The sequence below is a fragment of the Ursus maritimus genome, assembly GCF_017311325.1.
Source record: "Ursus maritimus isolate PB19 chromosome X unlocalized genomic scaffold, ASM1731132v1 scaffold_X1, whole genome shotgun sequence".
NCBI classification, from domain to species: domain Eukaryota; kingdom Metazoa; phylum Chordata; class Mammalia; order Carnivora; family Ursidae; genus Ursus; species Ursus maritimus.
Genome location: NW_024423319.1, coordinates 56696810 through 56720545, shown reverse-complemented (window position 1 = coordinate 56720545; position 23736 = coordinate 56696810). Strand labels below are relative to the sequence as shown.

Sequence of the window (23736 nt, the reverse complement as noted above, 5' to 3'; positions counted from 1 at the left end):
AATGTGATGTGCTTTTTTGGTTACCATACACTTTATGTATAAAATGTTCTTTGTCTCTTCATCGTTCAAACCCTAAGCTAATAAACAAGAAATCTGAATAGAGATTATTGCAGAGATTGTTTAGTCAAAAGCTGTCATGTGAAACATAAAATAGTTTTTATGACTTAAGAAAGGTTTCTTTAAGAATAACCCTAATTGGGGGCACCTGGGTGGCTCAATTGATTAAGAACTGACTCTTGATTTCGGCTCAGATCATGATCTCAGGATTGTGGTATTGAGCCCCACATGAGGCTCTGTGCTCAGTGGGGAGTCTGCTGGAGATTCTCTCCGTCTCCTCCTGTCCCTTCTGCCTGCATGCTCACTCGCTCTCTCTCTGTCTCTCAAATAAATAAATCTTAATAACCCTAAATGAAGGAGGTAAAATTCTAGTAGAGTAGGAACAAGAGTACCATTTTCATTGATCTTCTGTGAACCCTGATAAAGAGTGTAATTAAGGCATAATAGAGTCTCAAACCTTCAAATATTGAGACCCTAAAGGCTTTATAGTTTGTTGCTGTTTTACACCTATAGTTTTTTCACAGTACTTTATTTTTTGTCTTTTCAAGTTTTTATTTAAATTACAGTTAGTTAGCATAAAGTATAATACTAGTTTCAGGTGTACAATATAGTGATTCATTACTTCCATACAAGACCTGGTGCTCATCAAAACAACTGCAGTCCTTAATCACCATCATCTATTTAACCTGTCCCCCTACCCACGTCTCCTCTGGTAACCATCAGTTTGTTCTCTGTAGTTAACAGTTTGATTTTGGTTTGCCTTTCTCTCTTTTTTTCTTATGCTCTTTGTTTTGTTTCTTAAAATCCACATATGAGTGAAATCATATGGTATTTGTCTCTCTGACTGACTTATTTTGCTTAGCATAATACTCTCTAGCTCCACCCATGTCTTTGCAAAGGGCAAGCTCTCATTCTTTTATATGGCTGAGTAATATTACAGCATGTGTGCATGTGTGTGTGTATACCACTTCTTTATCCATCCATTAGTTGATGGACGTTTGGGCTGTTCCCTTAATTTGGCTATTATAGATAATGCTGCTATAAACATGGGGTGCATGTCTCCCTTTGAATTAGTATTTTTATAAATTATCTTCTGTTAGCCAGCATATAGTACATTGTAAGTTTTCGATGTAGTGTTCACGATTCATTAGTTGGGTATAACACCCAGTGCTCATCACACATGTATTTTTGGATAAATCCTTAACAGTATAATTGCTGGATTGTAGGATAATTCTATTTTTAACTTTTTGAGGAAGCTCCATACTGTTCTCCAGAGTGGCTGCACCAGTTTGGATTCCCACCAACACTGCAAGAAGGTTCTCCTTTGTCAACTTCCTTTCCAATACCTGTTGTTTCTTGTGTTGTTGATTTTAGCCATTCTCACTGTTGAGAGGTGATACCTCATTGTAGTTTTGATTTGTATTTCCCTGATGATGAGTGATGTTGAGTATCTTTTCATGTGTCTGTTGACCTTCTGTATATCTTCTTTGGAAAAATGTCTATTCATGCCCATTTTTAATTGGATTATTTGTTTTTTGGTGTTGAGTTTTATAAGTTCGTTACATATTTTGGATGCTAAACCTTTATCAGATATGTTAATTTGCAAATATCTTCTCCCATTCCGTAGGTGGCCTTTTAGTTTTGTTGATTATTTCCCTTGCTGTGCAGAAGCTTTTTATTTTGATAAAAGTCCCAGTAGTTTTTTTTTGCTTGTTTCCCTTGCCTCAAGAGAATTATCTAGTAAGAAGTTGCTACGGCTGATGTCAAAGTGGTTACTACCTATGTTCTCTTCTAGGATTTTGATGGTATTGTGTCTCACATTTAGGTCTTCCCTTTTGAATTTATTTTTGTGTATGGCGTTAGAAAGTGGTCCAATTTCATTCTTTTGCATGTTGCTGTCCAGTTTTCCCAACACCAGTTGTTGAAGAGATCGTCTTTTTTCCAATTGGATATTCCTTCCTGCTTTGTCAAAGATTAATTGACGATATAGTTGTGTTTTTCTTTCTGGATTTTCTATTATGTTCCATTGACCTATGTGTCTGTTTTTGTACCAGTATCCTACTGTTCTGATCACTACAGCTTCGTAATATAACTTGAAGTCTGGAATTGTGATGTCTCCAGCTTTGCTTTTCCTTTTCAGGGTTGCTTTGGCTATTCAGGGTCTTTACTGGTTCCACACAAATCTTAGGATTGTTTGGAAAAATGCTGATGATGTTTTGATAAGGGATTTCATTAAATGTGTAGATTGCTTTGTCTATAGACATTTTAACAATATTTATTCTTCCAATCCATGAGCATGGCATGTCTTTCCATTACTTTGTTTCCTCTTCGATTTCTTTCATGAATGTTGTATAGTTTTCAGAGCACAGGTCTTTCACCTCTTTGGTTAAATTTATTCTTAGGTAACTTATGGTTTTTGGTGCAGTTGTAAATGGGATTGATTCCTTGATTTCTCTTTCTGTTGCTTCATTATTGGTGTATAGAAATGCAACAGATTTCTGTACATTGATTTTGTATCCTGTGACTTTACTGAATTAATGTATTAGTTCTAGTGAGTTTTTGGTGGAGCCTTTAAAGTTTTCTATATAGAGTATCATGTCATGTGCAAAGAGTGAAAGTTTGACTTCTTCCTTGCTGATTTGGATGCTTTTATTTCTTTTTGTTGTCTGATTGCTGTGGCTGGTACTATGTTAAAAAACAGTGATGAGAGTGGACATCCTTGTCTTGTTCCTGACCTTAGAGGAAAAGCTCTCCGTTTTTTCCTATTGTGGATGATACTAGCTGTGAGTTTTTTAATATATGGCCTTTATTATGTTGATGTACATGCTTTTTTTTAAAGATTTTATTTATTTATTCGACAGAGATAGAGACAGCCAGCGAGAGAGGGAACACAAGCAGGGGGAGTGGGAGAGGAAGAAGCAGGCTCATAGCGGAAGAGCCTGATGTGGGGCTCGATCCCAGAACGCCGGGATCACGCCCTGAGCGGAAGGCAGACGCTTAACCGCTGTGCCACCCAGGCGCCCCTGATGTACATGCTTTCTAACCCTACTTTGTTGAGGATTTTTATCATGAGTGGATGTTGTACTTCATCAAATGCTTTTTCTGTATCTGTTGAACCGATTGTATGGTTCTTATCCTTTCTTTTAGGGGTGTCTTTATTTGGTTTTGGTATCAGGGTACTGCTGGTCTCATAGAATTAATTTGGAAATTTCCTACTTTTTCTGTCTTTTGGAATATTTTGAGAAGAATTTGCCTGTGAAGCCATGTGGCCCTGAACTTCTATTTGTTGGGAGATTTTTGATTACTGATTCCGTTTCTTTGCTGATTATTGGTCTGTTCAAGTTGTCTGTTTCTTTCTTTTTTCGGTTTGGTAATTTAAATCTTTCTAGTAATGTATTCGTTTCTTCTAGATTGTTAAATTTGTTGGTATATAATTTTTCATAATATTCCATTATAACTGCTTGTATTTCTGTGGTGTTGGTTATTTCTCCTCTCATTTGTGGTTTTATTTAAATGGGTCCTTTCTCTTTTGTTTTTGTACAATCTGGCTACGGGTTTATCAACTTTATTGATTTTTTTTTTCCAAAGAACCAGCTCCTGTTTCACTGATAAATTCTTTTTTTTTTAAGTTTCTATGTCATTTTTTTCTGCTCTAATCTTCCTTATTTTCTTCCTTTGCTGGCTTTAGGCTTTGTTGTTCCTTTTCTAGCTCCTTTAGGTGTAAGGTTAGGTTGCATATTTGAGATTTTTCTTGCTTCTTAAGGTAGGCATATATTGCTATATACTTCCCTCTTAGGACTGCTTTTGCTTCATCCCAAAGGTTTTGGACTGTTGAGTTTCCATTTGTTTTCATGTATATATATTTTTTAAATTTTCTTGATTACCTGGTTGACCCATTCATTGTTTAGTAGAATGTTCTTTAACCCCCGTGTATTTGTGGTCTTTCCAAATATTTTCTTGTGGTTGACTTCAAGTTCCATAGCATTGTTGTCAGAAAAGATGTTTGGTATGATCTCAGTCTTTTTGTATTCGTTGAGAAATGATTTATGAAGTAGTATGTGCTCTGTTGTGGGGAGTGTCTCATGTGAACCTGAAAAGAATGTGTATTCTGCTGTTTTAGGATGGAATGTTCTGAATAGTCTGTTAAGTCCATCTGGTCCAGTGTGTCATTCAAAGCTGTTGTTTCCTTGTTGACTTTCTGCCTAGGTGATCTGTCCATTGATGTAAGTGGAGTTTAAAGTCCTCTGCTGTTATTCTGTTATTATCAATGAGTTCCTTTAAGTTTGTTATTAATTGTTTTATATATTTGGCTGCTCCTTTGTTGGGTGCATAAATAATTACAATTGTTAGATCTTCTTGTTGGATTGTCCCTTTATTATGGTATAATGCTCTTTTTCATCTCTTGTTACAGTCTTTTGTTTAAAGTGTAGTTTTCCAATATAAGTATTGGTACTCTGGCTTTCATGTGACATCCATTTGCATGATAAATGTTTCTCCCTCCCCTCACTTTCAATGTGCAGGTGTCTTTAGGTTTATAATAAATCTCTTGTAGGCAGGATATACTTGGGTCTTTTTTTTAAGATTTTATTTATTTTAGACAGAGAGAGAGTGAATGCATGTGTGCATGTGTCAGGGGAGGGACAGAAGGAAGAAGAGAAAGAATCTCAATCAGACTTCATGCTGAGCACAGAGCCTGACATGGGGCTTGATATCACTGCACTGAGATGACAACCTAAGCTGAAATCAAGAGTGGGTCATTTAACTGACTGAGCCACCCAGGTGCCCCTTGAGTCTTGTTTTTCTATCCATTCTTATACCCTGTGTCTTCTGCTTGGAGCATTTAGTCCATTTACATTCAGAGTAATTATTGATAGGTATTTATTTAGTGTCATTCCTTGTTTTGTCATTGTTTCTGGAGATTTTTCCACTCAGAGTCTCCTTTAATATTTTTGCAGGGGTGGTTTAGTGGTGAGGAACTCCTTTAGTTTTTGTTTGTTTGGAAAATTCTTTATCTCCCCTTCTATTCTGAATGGTAGCCTTGCTGGATAGAGTATTCATGGCTGAAGATTTTTCCCATTTAGCATGTTGAATATATCATGCCACTCCCTTCTGACTTGCCACATTGTGTTGAGAAATCTCCAGCTAGCTTAATGAGTCTTCCCTTGTAAGTTAGGTACTTCTTTTGTCTTGCTGGTTTTATGATTTTTTCTTCATCACTATATTTTGCAAATTTAATTATGATATGTCTTGTTCTGGGCCTGCTTTTGTTGATTGCAGTGGGAGTTCTCAGTGCTTCCTAGATCTGGATGTCTGTTTCTTTCCCCAGATTAGGGAAGTTTTCAGCTATTATCCCTTCAAAAATTTTTCTGCCCCTTTTTCCTCTCTCTTCTTCTGGGACTCTTACAATACAAATGTTACTAAGTTTGATGGAGTCTTTGATTTCCTTAAGTCTGTTCTCGTGTTCCATAATTGTTTCTCTCTTGTTCAGCATCATTATTTTCCATTCTTTTGTCTTCTAGGTTACTTATTCATTGCTCTTTTTTTTTTTCCAGCCTGCTGTTCATTGCATCAAGGCTGTGTCCAATCTCAGTCATTGCATTTTTCACTTTTTTTTTATTGTTTTCTTTTATGCTGGGTGTGGAGCCCAATGTGGGGCTTGAAATCTTGGCCCTGAGCTCAAGACCTGAGCTGAAATCAAGAGTTGGATGCTTAACTAATGGAGCCATTCAGGCACCTCACATTTTTCATTTCTGTTTTTTAATTCTTTTATATCTGTGGTAAGGGCCTCCCTGATGTCTTCATTCTCTTCTCAACCTCAGCAAGTATCCTTACGATTGTTACTTTAAGTTTCCATCAGGCATGATATTGGTTTGGTTAGATCTCCGGTGGTGACTTCATCTTGTTCTTTCATTTGGGATGAATTCCTCCATCTTGGCATTTTGTCTAAGTCTTTGCCTTCTTCTGTGTTTTAGAAAAGCCCATTATGTTTCCTGCTCCTGAGAGTAATGGCTTCATGAAGAAGATGTTATAGTGTCCAGGGCTTCTCGCTTCAGGGAATGTCTCTAGTCTGTGCTGTGTGTGCTCTGCTGTTGTGTTTTGGCTGTTCTGTTCTTCAGGCCAGTCATCTGCAGCAGCTTTCCTAGCTTGCAGTGGTCAGTGTTTGGTCCTTGGCCTGCATGTGGCAAGTTTTAACTAGGTGTGCTCCAGTTTGCTCTTTAAATGAGACCTGATACTACTTCCACTAGAATTGAAGCCCTGCAGAGCTCTCTGGGCTGGACACATGGTATGGGCAGGGGTTTCTGCTAGTCTTCTGGGGAAGGGCCCCGCCGTGTTGGGACCGAGGCAGACTTGACTGAGAAGGGCAGTTCTGCCAGAGTGTCGGGGTATGGGACTTGTAACCAGATTAAGCAGCCAGTGGAGGTGCTGTGCTGTTTGCTACGGGTGGCTCTGTGTTTATGCTGAGGGGCAGATAAGGGAAATGAAGCCAGCTAGCTCCTGTTTCTCTGCAGAGGGGTCTGGGTGCTTGCTCTTCTCCATGAAGCACTCTGAGAAGAGCAAATAATCTCCCGACTGTGTGTTCCAGGCTTTTTTCAGATCGATGTTTCTATACTGTTTGCCTTTGGGTTGTTTAACCTGCCTTGTCTCCAGGAGCAGGACAGTGCCCTTTGGGCTGTATTCGAGCCAAATCTGCTGCCTTTTAAACTCCAGGTCTTAGGGAGGTGGTACTGGCAGGGACCTGCACTGGTCTTCTGGAGAAGGGTCTTGCCATGCTGGGCGTGAGGAAGGCTGACCCAGAAGGGCAGTCACACCAGAGCACAGAGGTGTGGGACTTGGTGTAAGCAGGTTAGGCAACCAGTGTTGGGACTCATGTGCTTTCTGCAGGTGGCTTTTTGGTCATGTTGAGGGGCAGGGGAGGGAAATGGTTCCAGCCAGCTCCTTTTTCCTGGGCGAGGCATCTCTGTGAATGCCACCTCTTAGGGATGTGCTCCAAGAAGAGTGAATAATCTCCCCAGTGTGTGCCCCAGGTGTTCTCCCTCTCCTCTGCAGCACTCACAGCTCGTTTCTCCCCTTAACCATGTGTCCATGCTTCCTACCTTCTTCAGTGTGCCTTCTTCTCTCCCTTTAGTTGTGGAATTCATTCTGTCGGTCTTCAGGTAGGTTTCTGGGGTATTTAGAATGATTTGATAGTTTATCTAGGTGCATTTGTGGGACAAGATGAGCCTAGGGTCCTCCTATTCCATCACCACTCTCTCTCTAGCATTTCAGTCGTTTGAAGTACACTATTTGATACACAATTGTGGAAGGACCAAATTGTATAGGTACATTTTTGTAGTTGATTTGTTCTTTAGTACCACTATATTCTTCAAGAATTTTGTGAGAAAATGCAGGCAGAACTTTAAAATTTTCTATTTCAGTGAATTATCTGCTTTCATGTAGCAGTATAATGAATAATGGCATAGCTATTAGACTCTTCTATTCTCTGTAGATTTAATGATAGTTTATTCTCTTAGAAATGATTCACCCACTCATTATTTTCTGAAGAAAATAAGCACCATGATACATACAAATTTTTGTTAGTGACTCACTGGTGATTAAAACTGTACTTTCGTGTAAGACTTTTATGTTGCTGTCAAGAAATTGCTCTTAGGCTATGGCTACAAAATGCAGCAAAATGCAGTATTAACGCCTTTTCTTGTTTTACTTTTAGTCAGAAAGAAATACAGTAGTATTTCCGTTAGAGCAGAAGATGAATTCAATAGCACTCGCCATTGTCGGGAATTTTATTACCCCTGGGAGGTAGTACAGGAGACACAAGGGTGCATTCCAGAAGTCACTAAAAGGGAATTAAGATACGCTTTCATGGGCAAGTATGGCTGGATGGGTCCTGTTTGACCCAATGGAGTGGAACCAGGACCAGTGAAAGTATATGTATTTCAGTTTAGTCTATGGAAGAACTTTTTAATAGAACTGTAAGAAGATGAAATGATCTATCAGTGGAGTTTCTCATTACTGAAGGAGGTCATATGTAAACTGGAGGAATTCAAAATGAGAGAAGTGGTTGGACCAGAGGACCTTTAAGATCATTTTGCATTGTGAGATTGAAACTCTTGATATGCCTGAGACACAGCCTTGTATTTTGAAGCCAGTCTTTCTATTGCCGTTTTATGTTGAATTCAGTAATCGTTAGTTTATTCAGGAGCAGTGCTTGATTTTTCAAGCCAATTTGTGTTCCTTCCATCTCCTACCTGATACTTCAGAAGAGGCTAAACTTCATTAGTTATATAGTTATGTCCCTGTGTTTACCTCAGGAGTATTTGTACGTTAGGTCCATAGATAACAAAAACCACCCAGAAAGAATAGTACTGATATAGTCAGTCCCAGTCCTCCCTCCCCTGGTGATGATACAAGCTATTAGCCCTTCAGGTCTACCAAAGGAAGGAAAGGGAGAAAGAAGAAAAAAATAGGAAGGTAAAGTAAAACTTTAAAATCAGTTGGAACATACAGTTGCTGAAAAAAGTAAAAGGGTGGAGGAAAGAGACGAAGAGAAGAAAGAACAAAAAATGGGAACAATTGGAGGTGGGTAATCTACTTTTTCCTTTACCGAAGATGGTAAACTATAACTTCCCTCTCTTCCCCACCCAGGTCTTGTGATCTAGGGTCATAAACAGCCATGTAGTGTTGATATTTTTCTTGTGAACAGCTCCTAAAAGATACCAGCCCCACACTGAAAGGGACACTCCATTTCGTATATTTCCAACTACCTCCATTTCTTGAACTTTTGACCTTTACAAAATGAGGCTTTTTAAAAATACATATTTAAGCAGTATAGTATACAGGAATATTTTTCTGTAAAGGAGTCCTTAATCAAGGTATTATTGACCATTCTAGCTAAAAATGTATCAATTTAGAAAGAAAGCATATTTTAAAACATTTATTTGGTATAGTATAGTAATAATCACATTAAATTTGACCGAGAAATTTTGTCATGGCACATGCAAAGTAGAATGCTGTTTCCAGTAAGAAAGAATCAGGCTTGTTCTGTTGTCCACTCAAATATAATCTTGAGAAGGTTGAAATTTAGTCAAAAATGTGTCATAAGAATACTACCTTCCATTTATTTAACATAACAGAGTTTATAAAATTTCATCTATTATAAATTATATGTTATATATGTATTATATATGATTCTTAAAACATTGCTGTGAGAATTTTTATAAGAGAAATATCCTCTAAAGTATTTGTGTGTCAGGATAAAAGGTACTCACGATAAATTTTATTTGTGGTGGGACTGGATTAATTCGGTCTTTAAGTGCTTTAGAGAGTGTGGAGAGGACTACAAGCATACTTAAAATTTTGAGAATAACTACATTTGGGGGAACCATAGTTCATAATTCTTATTAGATTCTCTAAAAAGTTAACACCACTGAACCAGTCTTACAATTTCAGATCAGCTTTAGGACCTTTAGTTATCATTTACCTCCATAAATGTTTGGCACACAGGCATTCATAAAACATAAAAGAACTTGCTAGACTACCTATGTATACTGCCTTATTTAAACCTGTGAATTTACTTAGTTTTGAGGTCCTTAGTCCTACAAAGCCCTTGGGGTACAAAGAGGCATAAGACTACTGACAAGGAGCCTACATTTTCATTTATTTATTTTTTTAAAGATTTTATTTATGTATTAATTTGAGAGAGAGCATGAGGTGGGGGGTGGCGGGTAGGGGCTGAGGGAGAGGGAGAAGCAGGCTCCCCACTGGGCAGGAAGTATGACTTGCGGCTCCATCCCAGGACCCTGGGATCATGACCTGGGCTGAAGGCGAATGCTTGACTGATTAAGCCACTTAATATTCCTTTCTCATGTCCCCACAAGGTAGATAATAGACTGATTTCTCTCCTATAGCACACACATGTGTGCTATATATGTGTATATAGAAGGGAGCCATTCGGTGTTTTCTTTTAAGTTCAATTACTGATTTTGACAACCGTTAGTATTTGTCTGATCCTGATGACCATACTGACTAAAGTTGAATTATGCTAGTCTGTTGTGCCATTTCTGGGGGATTTTTTAAACTGTAAATTTGTGTAACTCTTATATTCCCTATATGTGTTTTTATTTTAAAATTTCTATTTCTTTAATATTTATTTATCTAAGGTACTTTTGACACTTTCAGGTGTTTTTCAGTAATAATTATATCATAATGATTGCATGTTTAGAAATTCCAAAATAGTTTTGTTCTTTCATACATCATGATTAAAGCAGTCAGTGCTTTATTAATGCTTTAACATTAATATTCTATAATTTAATAATATAGTAAAAACCATATCTATCCAAACCACACTGAGCTGGGCAGTTATCTGTTCTGGTAACTTAAGATAGGCCTTATAAGTGCTAGAGCTTTAATTCTGATGTAGATTATAATTCCCATATACTAGGTACTTCCCATCCATCTAAAACTGTCTTTTAAACTTTGCCAGTTGTAATATGCTGTATGCTGTAACTGTTACTCTTAATGAATAACAATATGCAATATGTAAATGCAAACATAGTGAACCTGAATGGGTATTGAACACAGAAATAACCTTAGAATTAATGCTATATTAAAAAGGTTTCTGGTGTCATTTACTTTTGTACCATAAACATGAAATAAAGTGTATATATATAATTTCTTAGCTTTGTGGGCAATGTAACATGCTCAATAAACCCAAAGCAGCCTTTTTCTAAGTGTTTATCTGCCTTCAAAGGTCACTGCTGATATTTGTATCCTTTTACATTGAAAATATTAGTGTGCTTTCTGCACCATTAACAAAATACTTTGTGATGCATAGTAGGCATTCAAAAATACTATGTACTCCTTTCCTGTTACTAATGAATTAGAGCACTAATATTATTTTATAAGTACATTCATCTTCGTATCTCTTCACTTTTGCAGATGTGCTACTTTCTCTTAATGTTCCTCAGTATTTAATTTCCATGAAAAGATGCTATACACCATTTAAAATGGCATTTTTATTAAAAAAAAAAAGAGACAAACCAAAAAAACAGGCTTTTAACTATAGAGAACAAACAGAGGGTTACCAGAGGGTAGGTGGGTATGGGGATGAGTGAAATAGGTGAAGGAGATTAAGAGTACACTTATCTTGATGAACACTGAGAAATATATGAAATTGTTGAATCACTATACTGTACACCTGAAACTAATACAACACTGTTAACTATGCTGGAATTAAAATAAAATAATTTTAATAAAAAAGTAAAATGGCATATTTATCCTTTGCAAAACATTTCTCCCATTCAATAGGTTGCCTTTTGGTTTGTTGATAGTTTTATTCACCTTGCAAAAGCTATTTATTTTGCTATAGTCACAGTAAGTTTAAATTTGCTTTCGATTCCCTTGCCTGAGGAAACATCTAGAGAAAATATTTCTATGGCTGATGTCAAAGAAATTACTGCTTATGTTTTCTTCTAGGAATTTTATGGTTTCTGGTCTCACATTTAGATTTTTTTTACATAATAATATAAGGAAGAGTTTATTAATTATTTACTTCATGAAGACATCACAAAAAAAGTAATGAAAGTAACTCAGCCAATAATTGAAAGGAATTTCTTTATATAATCAATGAATTCACAAGTATTTATAATAAAACTTTTTTATAGACAATTGCTTTATTTTTTTTATAATTTTTATTTTGTTATATTAGTCACCATACAGTACATCTCCAGTTCACATTTAGATCTTTAATCCATTTTATTTTTATGTATGGTGTAAGAAAGTGGTCCATTTTCATTGGTTCACGTGTAGCTGTCCCGTTTTCCCAGCATTATTTGTTGAAGAGAATCTTTTTTCCGTTGTATATTCTTGCCTCCTTTGTCATAGTTTAACTGGAAAAAAAAGTGTGGGTTTATTTCTGGGCTCTCTGTTCTGTTCCAATGATCTAATACCCTGTGTCTTTGATTGGCGCAGTTAGTCCATTTACGTTGAGAGTGATTATTGATAGATATAAATTTAGTCCTATTTTGTTTACCTGTAGAGTTGGTGTTTTGGTGATGTTCTCTGGTCCTTTTTATTCCTTTTTACTTTTGGTCTTTTTTTCTCCACTCAAAGAATCCCCCTTAAAATTTCTTGCAGGGCTGGTTTAGTGGTCACAAACTCCTTTAGTTTCTGTTCATCTGGAAAACTCTTTATCTCTCCTTCTACTTTGACTGACAGCCTTGTTTGTTAAAGAATTCTTTGCTGCATGTTTTTCCCATTCAACACGATGAGTATTTTCTTCCACTGCTCTGTGGCCTGCCAAGTCTCTGTGGATAGATCTGCTGTGAACCTGATCTGTCTTTCCTTGTAGGTTAAGGACCTTTTTTTACCCCTTGCTGCTTTCAGAATTCTTCCCTTGCTGTGTTGTTTCTGAATTTGACTATGATATGCTTTGGCAATGGCTGGCATTTGTTTAATTTAATGGGAGTTCTCTGTGCTTCTTGGTTTTTGATATCTGTGTACTTCCCCAGAGTAGGGAAGTTTTCAAACTTAATTTGTTTGAATTAACCTATTCCTTTTTCTCTCTCTTAATCTTCTGGAACTCCTATGATATGAATGTTACTATGTTTTACTGAGTCCCTGAGTTCCCTAAGTACACCTTCATGGTCCATTATCTTTCTTTCACTCTTCTTTTTGGCTTCATTATTTTCTATAATTTTACCTTCTATATCACTGATTTGCTCTTCTGCTTTGTATTTGTGGCCTCTATTTGTGTTTACATCTCGGTTATAGCATTTTAATTTTCAACCTGAGTAGATTTTAGTTCTTTTATCTCTGTAATAAGGGATTCTCTAGTGTCTTCTATGCTTTTTTAAAGGCCAGCTAGTATCCTTATAATTGTTTTAAGTTCTAGTTCAGACATCTTATTTGTGTCTGTATTGAATAAATTCCTGGCTGTGAGTTCTACCTTATGTTCTTTTGGAGTGAATTCCTCCATCTCATCATTTTGTCTAGAAAAGAAAAGAAGAAAGAAAAAAAAAAGGAACCCCAAACAAAAAACAGAAACAACAAAAACAAAGGAAAAAAAAAGAAAAGAAAAAAGAGGAAAAACAAAAACACGAAATAAGAAAACCAAAAAAAAAAGTAGATTCTGGGTGTGTTTTGGTCTGTTTGTTTAAAGAATCTACACTCCAAAATAAGAATAAATTAACAAATAAATAAAAGTAGACCAAAAATAATATCTCTCTATATAGAGAGATATGAAAAGCATACATATATATAAATTAAAAAAAATAATAATAATTTAAAAGGAATTGGAAACTATAAGAAAATAAAAGATAATAAAAGTAAAATGGAAGCTCAATCCTATTCCCTCTAGAGCCCAAGCTTTGCAGCACTCTATGATCAATACACGTGGTACGAACTAGTTGTGCTGGTCTTCTGGGGAAGAGGCCTGCTGCACTGATATTCAGGCAGGCTTGTTTCAGTGGAAATGCTTCTCCAGGGTGCAGGGGCATGGGGCTTGGTGTATGAGGCCCTGGCCTCTAGTAGGTGGCACTCTTTTGCTCCCTGAAGCCTTTCAGCACTGATGGGCGGGATGAAAATGGCTGCACCCTACTCTAGCCTTGGAGCTGAAAGTTCGCCCTCCCTACTCTTCAGTGAGCCCTCTCAGAAAAGCAGTCAATCGCCTATTTTGTTTCTCCAGTTTCCATCTGAACCATGCGTTCACCCTGCCCATGTCCAAGCCTTTTTATCTCAGGTGTGTGACCAAGTTCAAAACTCCGAATTTCACAGATGTTGGTGCCGTGGACCCACACTGTTCCTCCAGAGAAGGGTCTTGCCACCCTTGCCAGCCTGTCCCAGAAAAGCAGTCCCGTGACCACCTGGCAGTTTGCAGTTTATAGCAGAAACCTGGTACCAAGACCCGCTGTTTTCTGCCGGCTTGCTGGCTGCTATGCATGGGAACAGCTCAGCACCTTGGTGCCACCCAATCTTCCTGCAACCCAGGAGAACCTCAGACCACCTGTTACTCCTGGGATTCTGCCACTCTCTGCCACCTGAGCACCCTTAATCCAGGAATGTCCCGTCCCCCACAGTAGCAAATTTAAAAGTTCAGATTTTGCCCTCAGCTGCTTCTAATACTTTGTGGTAGGCTCCAGTCTTCCTCCCCACCACTGCATCCACAGGTATGTCTCCCCCAAGTGAGCTTCCCCACCTCTTACCTTCCAAAAGGTGGTCGTTTTTCAACTGGTAGATTGGTAGATTTGCAGTTTTTGTTCTCTCAGACCTCTAAATGACTTTTTGCCTGTTCAGAATAATTTGATAACTACGTAGCTGTGTTCGAGGGACGAGACAAGCTCTGGGTCCTCCTACTCTTCCACCATCTTAACTATACTCTCTTTAAATTAAAAAAAAAATCTTTTTTTTAAATAATATTTTTTCATTATATTATGTTAATCACCATACAGTACATCCCTAGTTTTTGATGTAAAGTTCCATGATTCATTACTTGTGTATAACACCCAGTGCACCATGCAATACGTACCCTCCTTAATACCCATCACCAGCCTATCCCATCCCCCCTCCCCAGCCGAAGCCCTCAGTTTGTTTTCCAGAGTCCATAGTCTCTTACGGTTCATTTCTCCTTCTGTTTACCCCCCCTTTCTTCTTCCCTTTCTTCTCCTACCGATCTTCTTACTTCTTATGTTCCATAAATGAGTGAAACCATATAATTGTCTTTCTCTGCTTGACTTATTTCACTTAGCATTATCTCCTCCAGTGCCGTCCATGTTGCTGCAAATGTTGAGAAATTGTTCTTTTTTGATGGCTGAGTAATATTCCATTGTATATATGGATCACATCTTCTTAATCCATTCGTCTGTTGAAGGGCATCTCGGTTCCTTCCACGATTTAGCTATTGTGGACAATGCTGCTATGAACATTGGGGTGTATACGGCCCTTCTCTTCACTACATCTGTATCTTTGGGGTAAATACCCAGTAGTGCAATGGCTGGATCATAGGGGAGCTCAATTTTTAACTTTTTAAGGGACCTTCACCCTGTTTTCCAGAGTGGCTGTACCAACTTGCATTCCCACCAACAATGTAGGAGGGATCCCCTTTCTCCACATCCTCTCCAACAATTGTTGTTTCTTGCCTTGTCAATTTTTGCCATTCTAACTCACATAAGGTGGTATCTTAGTGTGGTTTTGATTTGAATTTCCCTGATGGCTAATGATTTTGAACATTTTTTCATGTGTCTGTTAGCCATTTGTATGTCTTCATTGGAAAAGTGTCTGTTCATATCTTCTGCCCATTTTATGATTTGTTTTATTTGTTTCTTGTGTATTGAATTTGAGAAGTTCTTTGTAGATCTTGGATACCAGTCTTTTAGCTGTAGCGTCATTTGCAAATATCTTCTCCCATTCCGTGGGCTGTCTCTCAGTTTTTTTGACTGTTTCCTTGGCTGTGCAGAAGCTTTTTATCATGATGAAGTCCCACAAGTTCATTTTATCTTTTGTTTCTCTTGCCTTTGGAGATGTGTCATGGAAAAGGTTGCTGTGGCCTATGTCAGAGAGGTTGCTGCTCTCCTCTAGGATTTTGATGGTTTCCTGTCTCACTTCGAGGTCTTTCATCCATTTAGAGTGCATCTTTGTGTATGGTGTGAGAGAGTGGTCAAGTTTCATTCTTTTGCATGTAGCTGTCCAATTTTCCCAGCACCATTTATTGAAGAGACTGTCTTTTTTCCACTGGATATTTTTTCCTGCTTTATCAAAGATTAGTTGCCCAAAGAGCCGAGGGTCCATTTCTGGGTTCTCCCCCAGCTTTAATATTTTTTTATTGAGAAATGACATAGGTATGGTGTGGAAATCTTATTTCAGTAGTGAATGACAAGTATAAGGAAATCAAATGTGATGTCTTTTGGGAAGGCAGGCCTGGATAAATTATTCTGTGATGCTGATGTATGTACCAGGGGTAGGCTTGAAGGGAAAATAACAGTGAACAAAATTTTTATCAGTATTGAGTCTTCATTTTACCCTGTCTGAAGTCTCCGTCTAAATCAGTCCTGACTGGCTTAAACACGAAATAGCCTACCTAGTGTCTCTAGCTTCCCTTATTCTGCTCAGAAAATATTGAAAAATGGCAGAAATGAAGTATAGGCACTATCACTGTTACCAGAAAACATTTAGAGTCCTTTGACTAGTATTTCTTCCAGTTCTTGTATAATTTCACTTGTGTTTAAGCCAAACAGACATCTTTCCTCTGGTTGTCTTTTGTGGATTTCAGCAAGCCTCCTTTCCTATGTAAAGAATTAAGCTCTTAAAATATTTGTTCCCTGGCAAGCTTTGCATTTGGCCTTGAATGGATACTCTTTGGGGGAATATTTTGATACCGGAGTGACACTGGAGCACTTTGTTCTTAGAGCCAGGGATTTTCCTGCATTATTATTTTTTGTTTGTTTGTTTAAATACTTATTTTAGAAATCGGGAGAGAGAAAGAGCAGAAGGGGCAGAGGGAGAAGGAGAGAGAATCTCAAGCTGACTCCATGCTCAGTGCAGAGCCGGATGCAGGGCTTGATCTCACAACCCTAAGATAATGACCTGAGCCAAAACCAAGACTCATAGCTTAGTGGACTCTGCCACGCTGGTGCCCCTTTCCTGCATTCTTAATTCAAATCAAGTTATATCAAAAACAAAGTTCACTTTGGCTTTAGATTAAGCATGAGATAGGTAAAAATGAATGTTTTGGAAGGTTAAGAACAAAGGATTTGTAATGGAAGGAAATGATTTTTATAAATAATATAAATATAAATTATATTTGAGGATACAACTTGAATCATCCAGTCCTCCAGATCACCCTTATCTTTTACTGTCTCCATAGCATTCATCAATTTGTGATATGTAATTTATTTACTGTGTTTCTGGTCTGTCTGTGCTCCACTAGAATGTCATTTCCATAAGAGCAAGAATCTTTGTTTCGTTTACTGATATATCCTAAGTACTGAGACCGTGGTCTGACATGTATTTGTGTACTAAGTGAATACTGTGATTTATCCTACTGCATCCCTCAAAGTTTGTATTCACTTCTTCTTGGTAATTATTTTATTGGTATATTCCATATGAAGTAGACAGTTAACTAATAAAAATAATACATACACAAAGATAAACTTCAAATGGATGAAAGACCTCGATGTGAGACAGGAATCCATCAAAATCCTAGAGGAGAACATAGGCAGCAACCTCTACGACATCAGCCAAAGCAACCTTTTTCATGACATATCTCCAAAGGCAAGAGAAACAAAAGATAAAATGAACTTGTGGGACTTCATCAAGATAAAAGGCTTCTGCACAGCCAAGGAAACAGTCAAAAAAACTAAGAGGCAGCCCATGGAATGGGAGAAGATATTTGCAAATGACGCTACAGATAAAAGACTGGTATCCAAGATCTACAAAGAACTTCTCAAACTCAATATGCGAGAAACAAATAAACAAATCATAAAATGGGCAGAAGATATGAACAGACACTTTTCCAATGAAGACATACAAATGGCTAACAGACACATGAAAAAATGTTCAAAATCATTAGCCATCAGGGAAATTCAAATCAAAACCACACTAAGATACCACCTTATGTGAGTTAGAATGGCAAAAATTGACAAGGCAAGAAACAACAATTGTTGGAGAGGATGTGGAGAAAGGGGATCCCTCCTACATTGTTGGTGGGAATGCAAGTTGGTACAGCCACTCTGGAAAACAGTGTGGAGGTCCCTTAAAAAGTTAAAAATTGAGCTACCCTATGATCTAGCCATTGCACTACTGGGTATTTACCCCAAAGATACAGACGTAGTGAAGAGAAGGGCCATATGCACCCCAATGTTCATAGCAGCATTTTCCACAATAGCTAAATCGTGGAAGGAGCCGAGATGCCCTTCAACAGATGACTGGATTAAGAATTTGTGGTCCATATACAATGGAATATTACTCAGCTATCAGAAAGAACGATTACACAACATTTGCAGCAACATGGACGGCACTGGAGGAGGTAATGCTAAGTGAAATAAGTCAAGCAGAGAAAGACAATTATATGATTTCTCTCATCTATGGAACATAAGAACTAGGAAGATCGGTAGGGGAAGAAAGGGATAAAGAAAGGAGGGGGTAATCAGAAGGGGGAATGAAGCATGAGAGACTATGGACTCTGAGAAACAAACTGAGGGCTTCAGAGGGGAGGGGGGCGGGGGAATGGTATAGGCTGGTGATGGGCAGTAAGGAGGGCACGTATTGCATGGTGCACTGGGTGTTATACGCGACTAATGAATCATCGAACTTTACATCAAAAACCAGGGATGTACTGTATGGTGACTAACATAATATAATAAAAAAAAACATTAAAATAAAAAAATAATACTTACTATCCAGGATGATAAGAGAATTTTTTTTAATGATTTTTTATTATATTATGTTAGTCACCATACAGTACATCGATAAGAGAATTTTAGGAATTATACTCTAAAAATATATGCAGCAATTTGGAGTGCTTGAGTTTTTAATACTTTAAATAAAACCCATAGTGTTGCTTGGATACCCCCAAAATGTATCAGGAAATGGAGGATGGGGAGCTGTTTTCAATTAAAAATATGTTTTTGATATATCTTTCACAGATGGGAAAGCTGACAACCATCCCTGCAGGTCTGATATGTGCATCTGTAACTGTGCATGCAGCTAAAGAGGACGAATACAAAAAGCAGCTAGTAAAACCAGAGCAGGTAATTTGCCTACAAAAGTTTGTGAATTTTGTGTAACATAAATATGATGCAAAAGCCATGAGTGTTTTTATTTTTGAGTTATCTCTCTTCATCAAAAATGAAGAAGTATTTGAAGTATTTGTTAGGCACATTTTATAAGTTGAAAGAAATAATTGTAGGGTGTGTCAAAATAAACACTGCATTTCTTATATTTAAATAAAACATCTAAAATTCTAACTCCAGTGAAAAAAATTAGTGATTTTTCTTAGTGAATAATCAATTAGTAGTACAGGATCTTAGTCCTTGTAAGTTTTCTGAATATTTTTTTCTTGACAAATTTATACAAGTACACCTGATGTTTGGAAACCTTAGTTTAAGAAATTCATTAAGATCTCAGCTTTGAAAGTGACCTTAGATGTTTTCTAGTTCAGCCTTCTGTATGGTACTGTATTCCCCTCTACAACAGGCACACTAAGTGGCCATTTATCTTCTATAATAATAAAACTGTGGATAAAGGAACCTAAGGCAATCCATCCATTTTCTGGCAGCTCTCATTCAGCTTAAGGTTCTTCCTTATGTCAAACACAAACCTGTCTCATAATAAGTTCTATCCTTTGGCCTTGTATCTCTTGGCATTGGTACCATATAGAAAAATTCTCATCCCTCTTCCACAAAACAACTCTTGAGATATCAATTATACTTTAAGTAATTTTGTATCCCGGCTAAGTATATTGGTAGCTTTAACCCTCATATGCCATAGCTTGTAGTTCCTGCACTATAGTGGTCATTCTTTGCCAAACATGTTTAGAATGGTTAGTGTTTTTTTCAGGTGACTGTAGGATAGATTCAGATTCTTACTTCTCTTGTTCTAGATGATATGTTTCTATTAATACTGCCTGAGATCACGTTCATTTTTGTATTTATATTTGTTTTGAGTGTCCTTATAATCAATCTTGCTTATAATCAGCTTTTAACCATGACATAGTGAACTTGGAGTTCTCTAAGATTAATTAAACCTCATTAAACCTCTTTATATGGGCTACTGGTAAGCTATGTCTTTTTCCAATCTGTACTTATGTATATGGACTTTTTGGACTCCATTACCGGTATAATTATGCCTGTTTAACTTAAATTTTATTGATCTAGTCTATCATACCACCTTGTTGATACCTAATCGTGGCTGTTGATTCTGTTCACCGTTGTACTTTTTTTTAAGGGGATCTTCCTCTTTTATTAGATTAAAAAGCACAAATAAAACCTGGAGGAACTGGGGGAAAGAAATATAGAAAAGGCCTGGGCAAAGCTCAGAGATGACAAAGAGGAGAAGCAGGGAGAGGATGGGGAACATTAAGAGCCACAAGTCAGGGCATGAAAAAGGTTTCTAAAAAGTAAACATCTCCTTATTTGGTGACAGTTTTCTGGTACAAGACTTGGGGCCCAGAGCCAGGGAGTAGCTCGGGAAGTGCTGAGGCAGTGGGCGGCAGTCCATGGGCAGCGACGTTCTACTTGAAGGCCTCATGGATGTTCTTGAAGCCTTGAGCAGTGGCATAGCGGATGTCTGTGACAGGGTCCCAGTATAGGGCTGGGCAGTGGGTCACAGGGCAGACCTCCCAGACAGAGACCTTGTGGGCTGCCCTTAGGGAAACCATTCCTCAAATGTCATATTATTACTGAAAATGATGAAGGTATAGGAGCAGTGAGCAGGAGGGTTGACGGGTCCAGTGCTGGCATGGGGAGTCAGTGCAAAAGTTGTGGGAGCAGGATCCAGTCCTTCCACATCCACACTCTTTTCTTCAGGCTCTGGCTCCCCAACAAGCAGTACTGCCACTGAATGATAGGTGATTATGGGCCCAGGGCACTTCCACTTCTGGTGCACTTACTTGTTTTTGTCAGCCTGAATCTGCTCATATGTTTCTAGTAAACCTAAGTTGAGCTCCTCTGTGATCTTGGCCTCTCTGAGCAGCGCCTCCTGGTCAGTAGCCACTCACAGTGGGACCCCTTTCGCTGCTGTGACTGGCCCTGCCTCTCCTGTACCCAAAGGAATGTCTGTCATGTATGCTCAGCTGTAGACACATGGAATTCTGTCAGAGCCATTTTCCTGTAGTTCCTACTGGTGGCAGTGCTTTCTCTTGCTTTCTCTTATCAGGCCTTCTGAGAGCTACCAGCTAGAGGTCTCAAGATCTTGAGAGGCTCCTTATATGCTTTGGTGACTACTCAGCACTTTCTTCTTGGCTCTTCTGCTTCTTTATCACTGGGTGGTTCATCCCCTTCATGCATGTAAAAGTCAGAGTCCACCTAATCCTCTGTGTCTGACTGGTGCCCTTGATACTCATTATTTCCCAGGTCCTCTGTGAAATCCCCGTAAGTCATCTGGTAGAACTCATCTTCCTCCTCTGCCTCCAGGAACCCAGAAACCTGATTCCCCACAGTCTTCTGGGGACCTTGTCCCCAGGCAAGCTCATACTGCCTACTGAGACTGCGCTACCAGCAGCCCCTCCCCTAGCGCCCTGATCACCATTGTAATTTTTATCTTTTCCAGCCTGAAGTCACCCCTAAGATTTATCTGCATTCTTAGAGAATGTAGGTAGGTCGGAATATGAATCCTGACTCCACCACTGACTGTTTGGATGACATTAAAGAGAATTCTTCATGGTGGCATAAATATTTGGTTGTATGAATGTACCATTATCAAATGTACAATTTCCGTAATTTTTTTGAAATTTAGCGTATTTCCAGTTATTTTGCTATTATAATCAGTGCTTTGTTAAAACACCTTGTACGTAAATCTTTTTGTACATTTATAACTGTTTCCTTAAAATGAGTTTCTAGAAATGGAATTGTAGGTCAGAAGGCATAAAAAATGTCAATACATTGCCAAACTGACATGCATAAAGGTAGTATTCATTTAACAAAACTGTTTCCTGAATTCCTCTTGTGCGTGTATGAAGTACTGTATAAGCACTGGGTAAAGTTTTATTAATTTTCATTAGCAGTCTGGGATAGTCACTTTCCTACGTACTTGCTACTTCTCAGTTTTCTTTCTCCTTTTTATTAATCTAAGGGAGATGATGATTGTAAGCTTACCTTGACACTCTCATCTTTGAAAAGCTCAAAATCTAGGTATTCCCAAAAATCTGTTTGTCCTGAATAGCTGAATTTACATATTTCTGAATTTAAAAATAAATTTGTACTCTTTACCAAATTGTGGAATATGCAGAATTCCTTGGTATTTATCGTGTTCCACAATACATTTTAAATAGAATTGCACTGAATTACTTATCAAACAAAATTGGTTGCCAGCTAAGTGCTGGGGAATATTCCCAAAGATGGGATCCAATTTTTAAGGAACTTAAATTTTTTTTTAAGATTTTATTTATTTATTTGACAGAGAGAGAGAGAGAGCCAGCGAGAGAGGGAACAAAAGCAGGGGGAGTGGGACAGGAAGAAGCAGGCTCCCAGTGGAGCAGGGAGCCCGATGCGGAACTCGATCCCAGGACCCTGGGATCGCGCCCTGAGCCGAAGGCAGACGCTTAATGACTGAGCCACCCAGGCACCCCTTAAGGAACTTAAATTTATGAAGGAATGAAAATAGGATTGCATGTAACATTTCCGAGTAACTTTAATCTGTAAAGTGAGTTTTGCCTCCATTTAAACTTATTTACAGTAAAGCCTCTACTAAACCAAAACACTATGAATTAGGTATTCTGGTTAATGGAATCTTCTAGTAAACTTATGGTTAACCTAGAAAATCCTTTTATCGTTCAGCTTTTCTTGTTAAATTTTTTTTAAAAGTTTCAGTATAGGGGCGCCTGGGTGGCGCAGCGGTTAAGCGTCTGCCTTCGGCTCAGGGCGTGATCCCGGCGTTATGGGATCGAGCCCCACATCAGGCTCCTCTGCTATGAGCCTGTTTCTTCCTCTCCCACTCCCCCTGCTTGTGTTCCCTCTCTCGCTGGCTGTCTCTATCTCTGTCAAATAAATAAATAAATAATCTTTAAAAAATTAAAAAAAAAGAAAGAAACCCTGGGCTTAAATGGCACTTATTGTACAAATACAACTTGTTTGTACTCTCTTAGAAATTATGATTATATTAGTAAGCTATAAAACCACAAAAAAACATATAAAACCACATTTAAATTAAATTGAACCAAAGTAAGTATGATTCTCAAATCAATATTTCTTCTCTGCTATTTTTTCGGTCAAAACAAGCAAATAACAGTAAGTCAAACTTGTATCACGAAAACATTTTAAAAAGAAACATGCAATGTCTACGGCTGATTGTATACACACAGTACAAATGCATCATTTTACAGATTTGAATACTGCAAATTTCATGACTTAAAAAATGATAACTCCGGGATGCCTGGGTGGTTCAATCAGTTAAGCGGCTCCCTTCGGCTGAGGTCACCATCTCAGGGTCCTAGGATCAAACCCTGAATCTGGCTCCCTGCTCAGTGGGGAGCCTGCTTCTCCCTCTCCCTCTGCCTGCGGCTCCCCCCTGCTTGTACTCTCACTCTTGCTATCTCTCTCACTCTCTCTCTCATTCTCTCTGTCAAATAAATAAAAATCTTAAAAAAAAATGATAACCCCATGGCAATGCAAATTTTTCTAATAGATTTAATTATATTCACTAGATGGTACTTAATAAGATAGAAATATACTGAAACTTTTTTTTTTAATTTTTTAAAGATTATTTATTTATTTATTTGACAGAGATAGAGACAGCCAGCGAGAGAGGGAACACAAGCAGGGGGAGTGGGAGAGGAAGAAACAGGCTCATAGCAGAGGAGCCTGATGTGGGGCTCGATCCCATAACGCCGGGATCACGCCCTGAGCCGAAGGCAGACGCTTAACCGCTGCGCCACCCAGGCGCCCCTATACTGAAACTTTTAAAAAAAATTTAACAAGAAAAGCTGAACGATAAAAGGATTTTCTAGGTTAACCATAAGTTTACTAGAAGATT

The 23736-nt window shown here is 38.1% G+C and overlaps 1 protein-coding gene and 1 pseudogene across 3 annotated transcripts in view; one reads left to right on the top strand and one right to left on the bottom strand.

Annotated features, from left to right (window-relative positions):
* The window catches only part of APOOL (apolipoprotein O like), a 111147-nt gene that overhangs the window by 7399 nt on the left and 80012 nt on the right, over window positions 1-23736 (top strand). For 2 of the 3 annotated variants that reach the window (XM_008700617.2, XM_040630291.1), the window contains exon 2: window positions 18693-18797. In XM_008700617.2, coding sequence (XP_008698839.2) covers window positions 18693-18797 — 105 coding nt within the window. Of the gene's footprint in view, window positions 1-18037; window positions 18074-18692; window positions 18798-23736 lie in introns of those variants that run through there. The other variant, XM_040630299.1, reaches the window with a different exon arrangement.
* LOC103671974 lies at window positions 20165-21874 on the bottom strand (annotated as a pseudogene).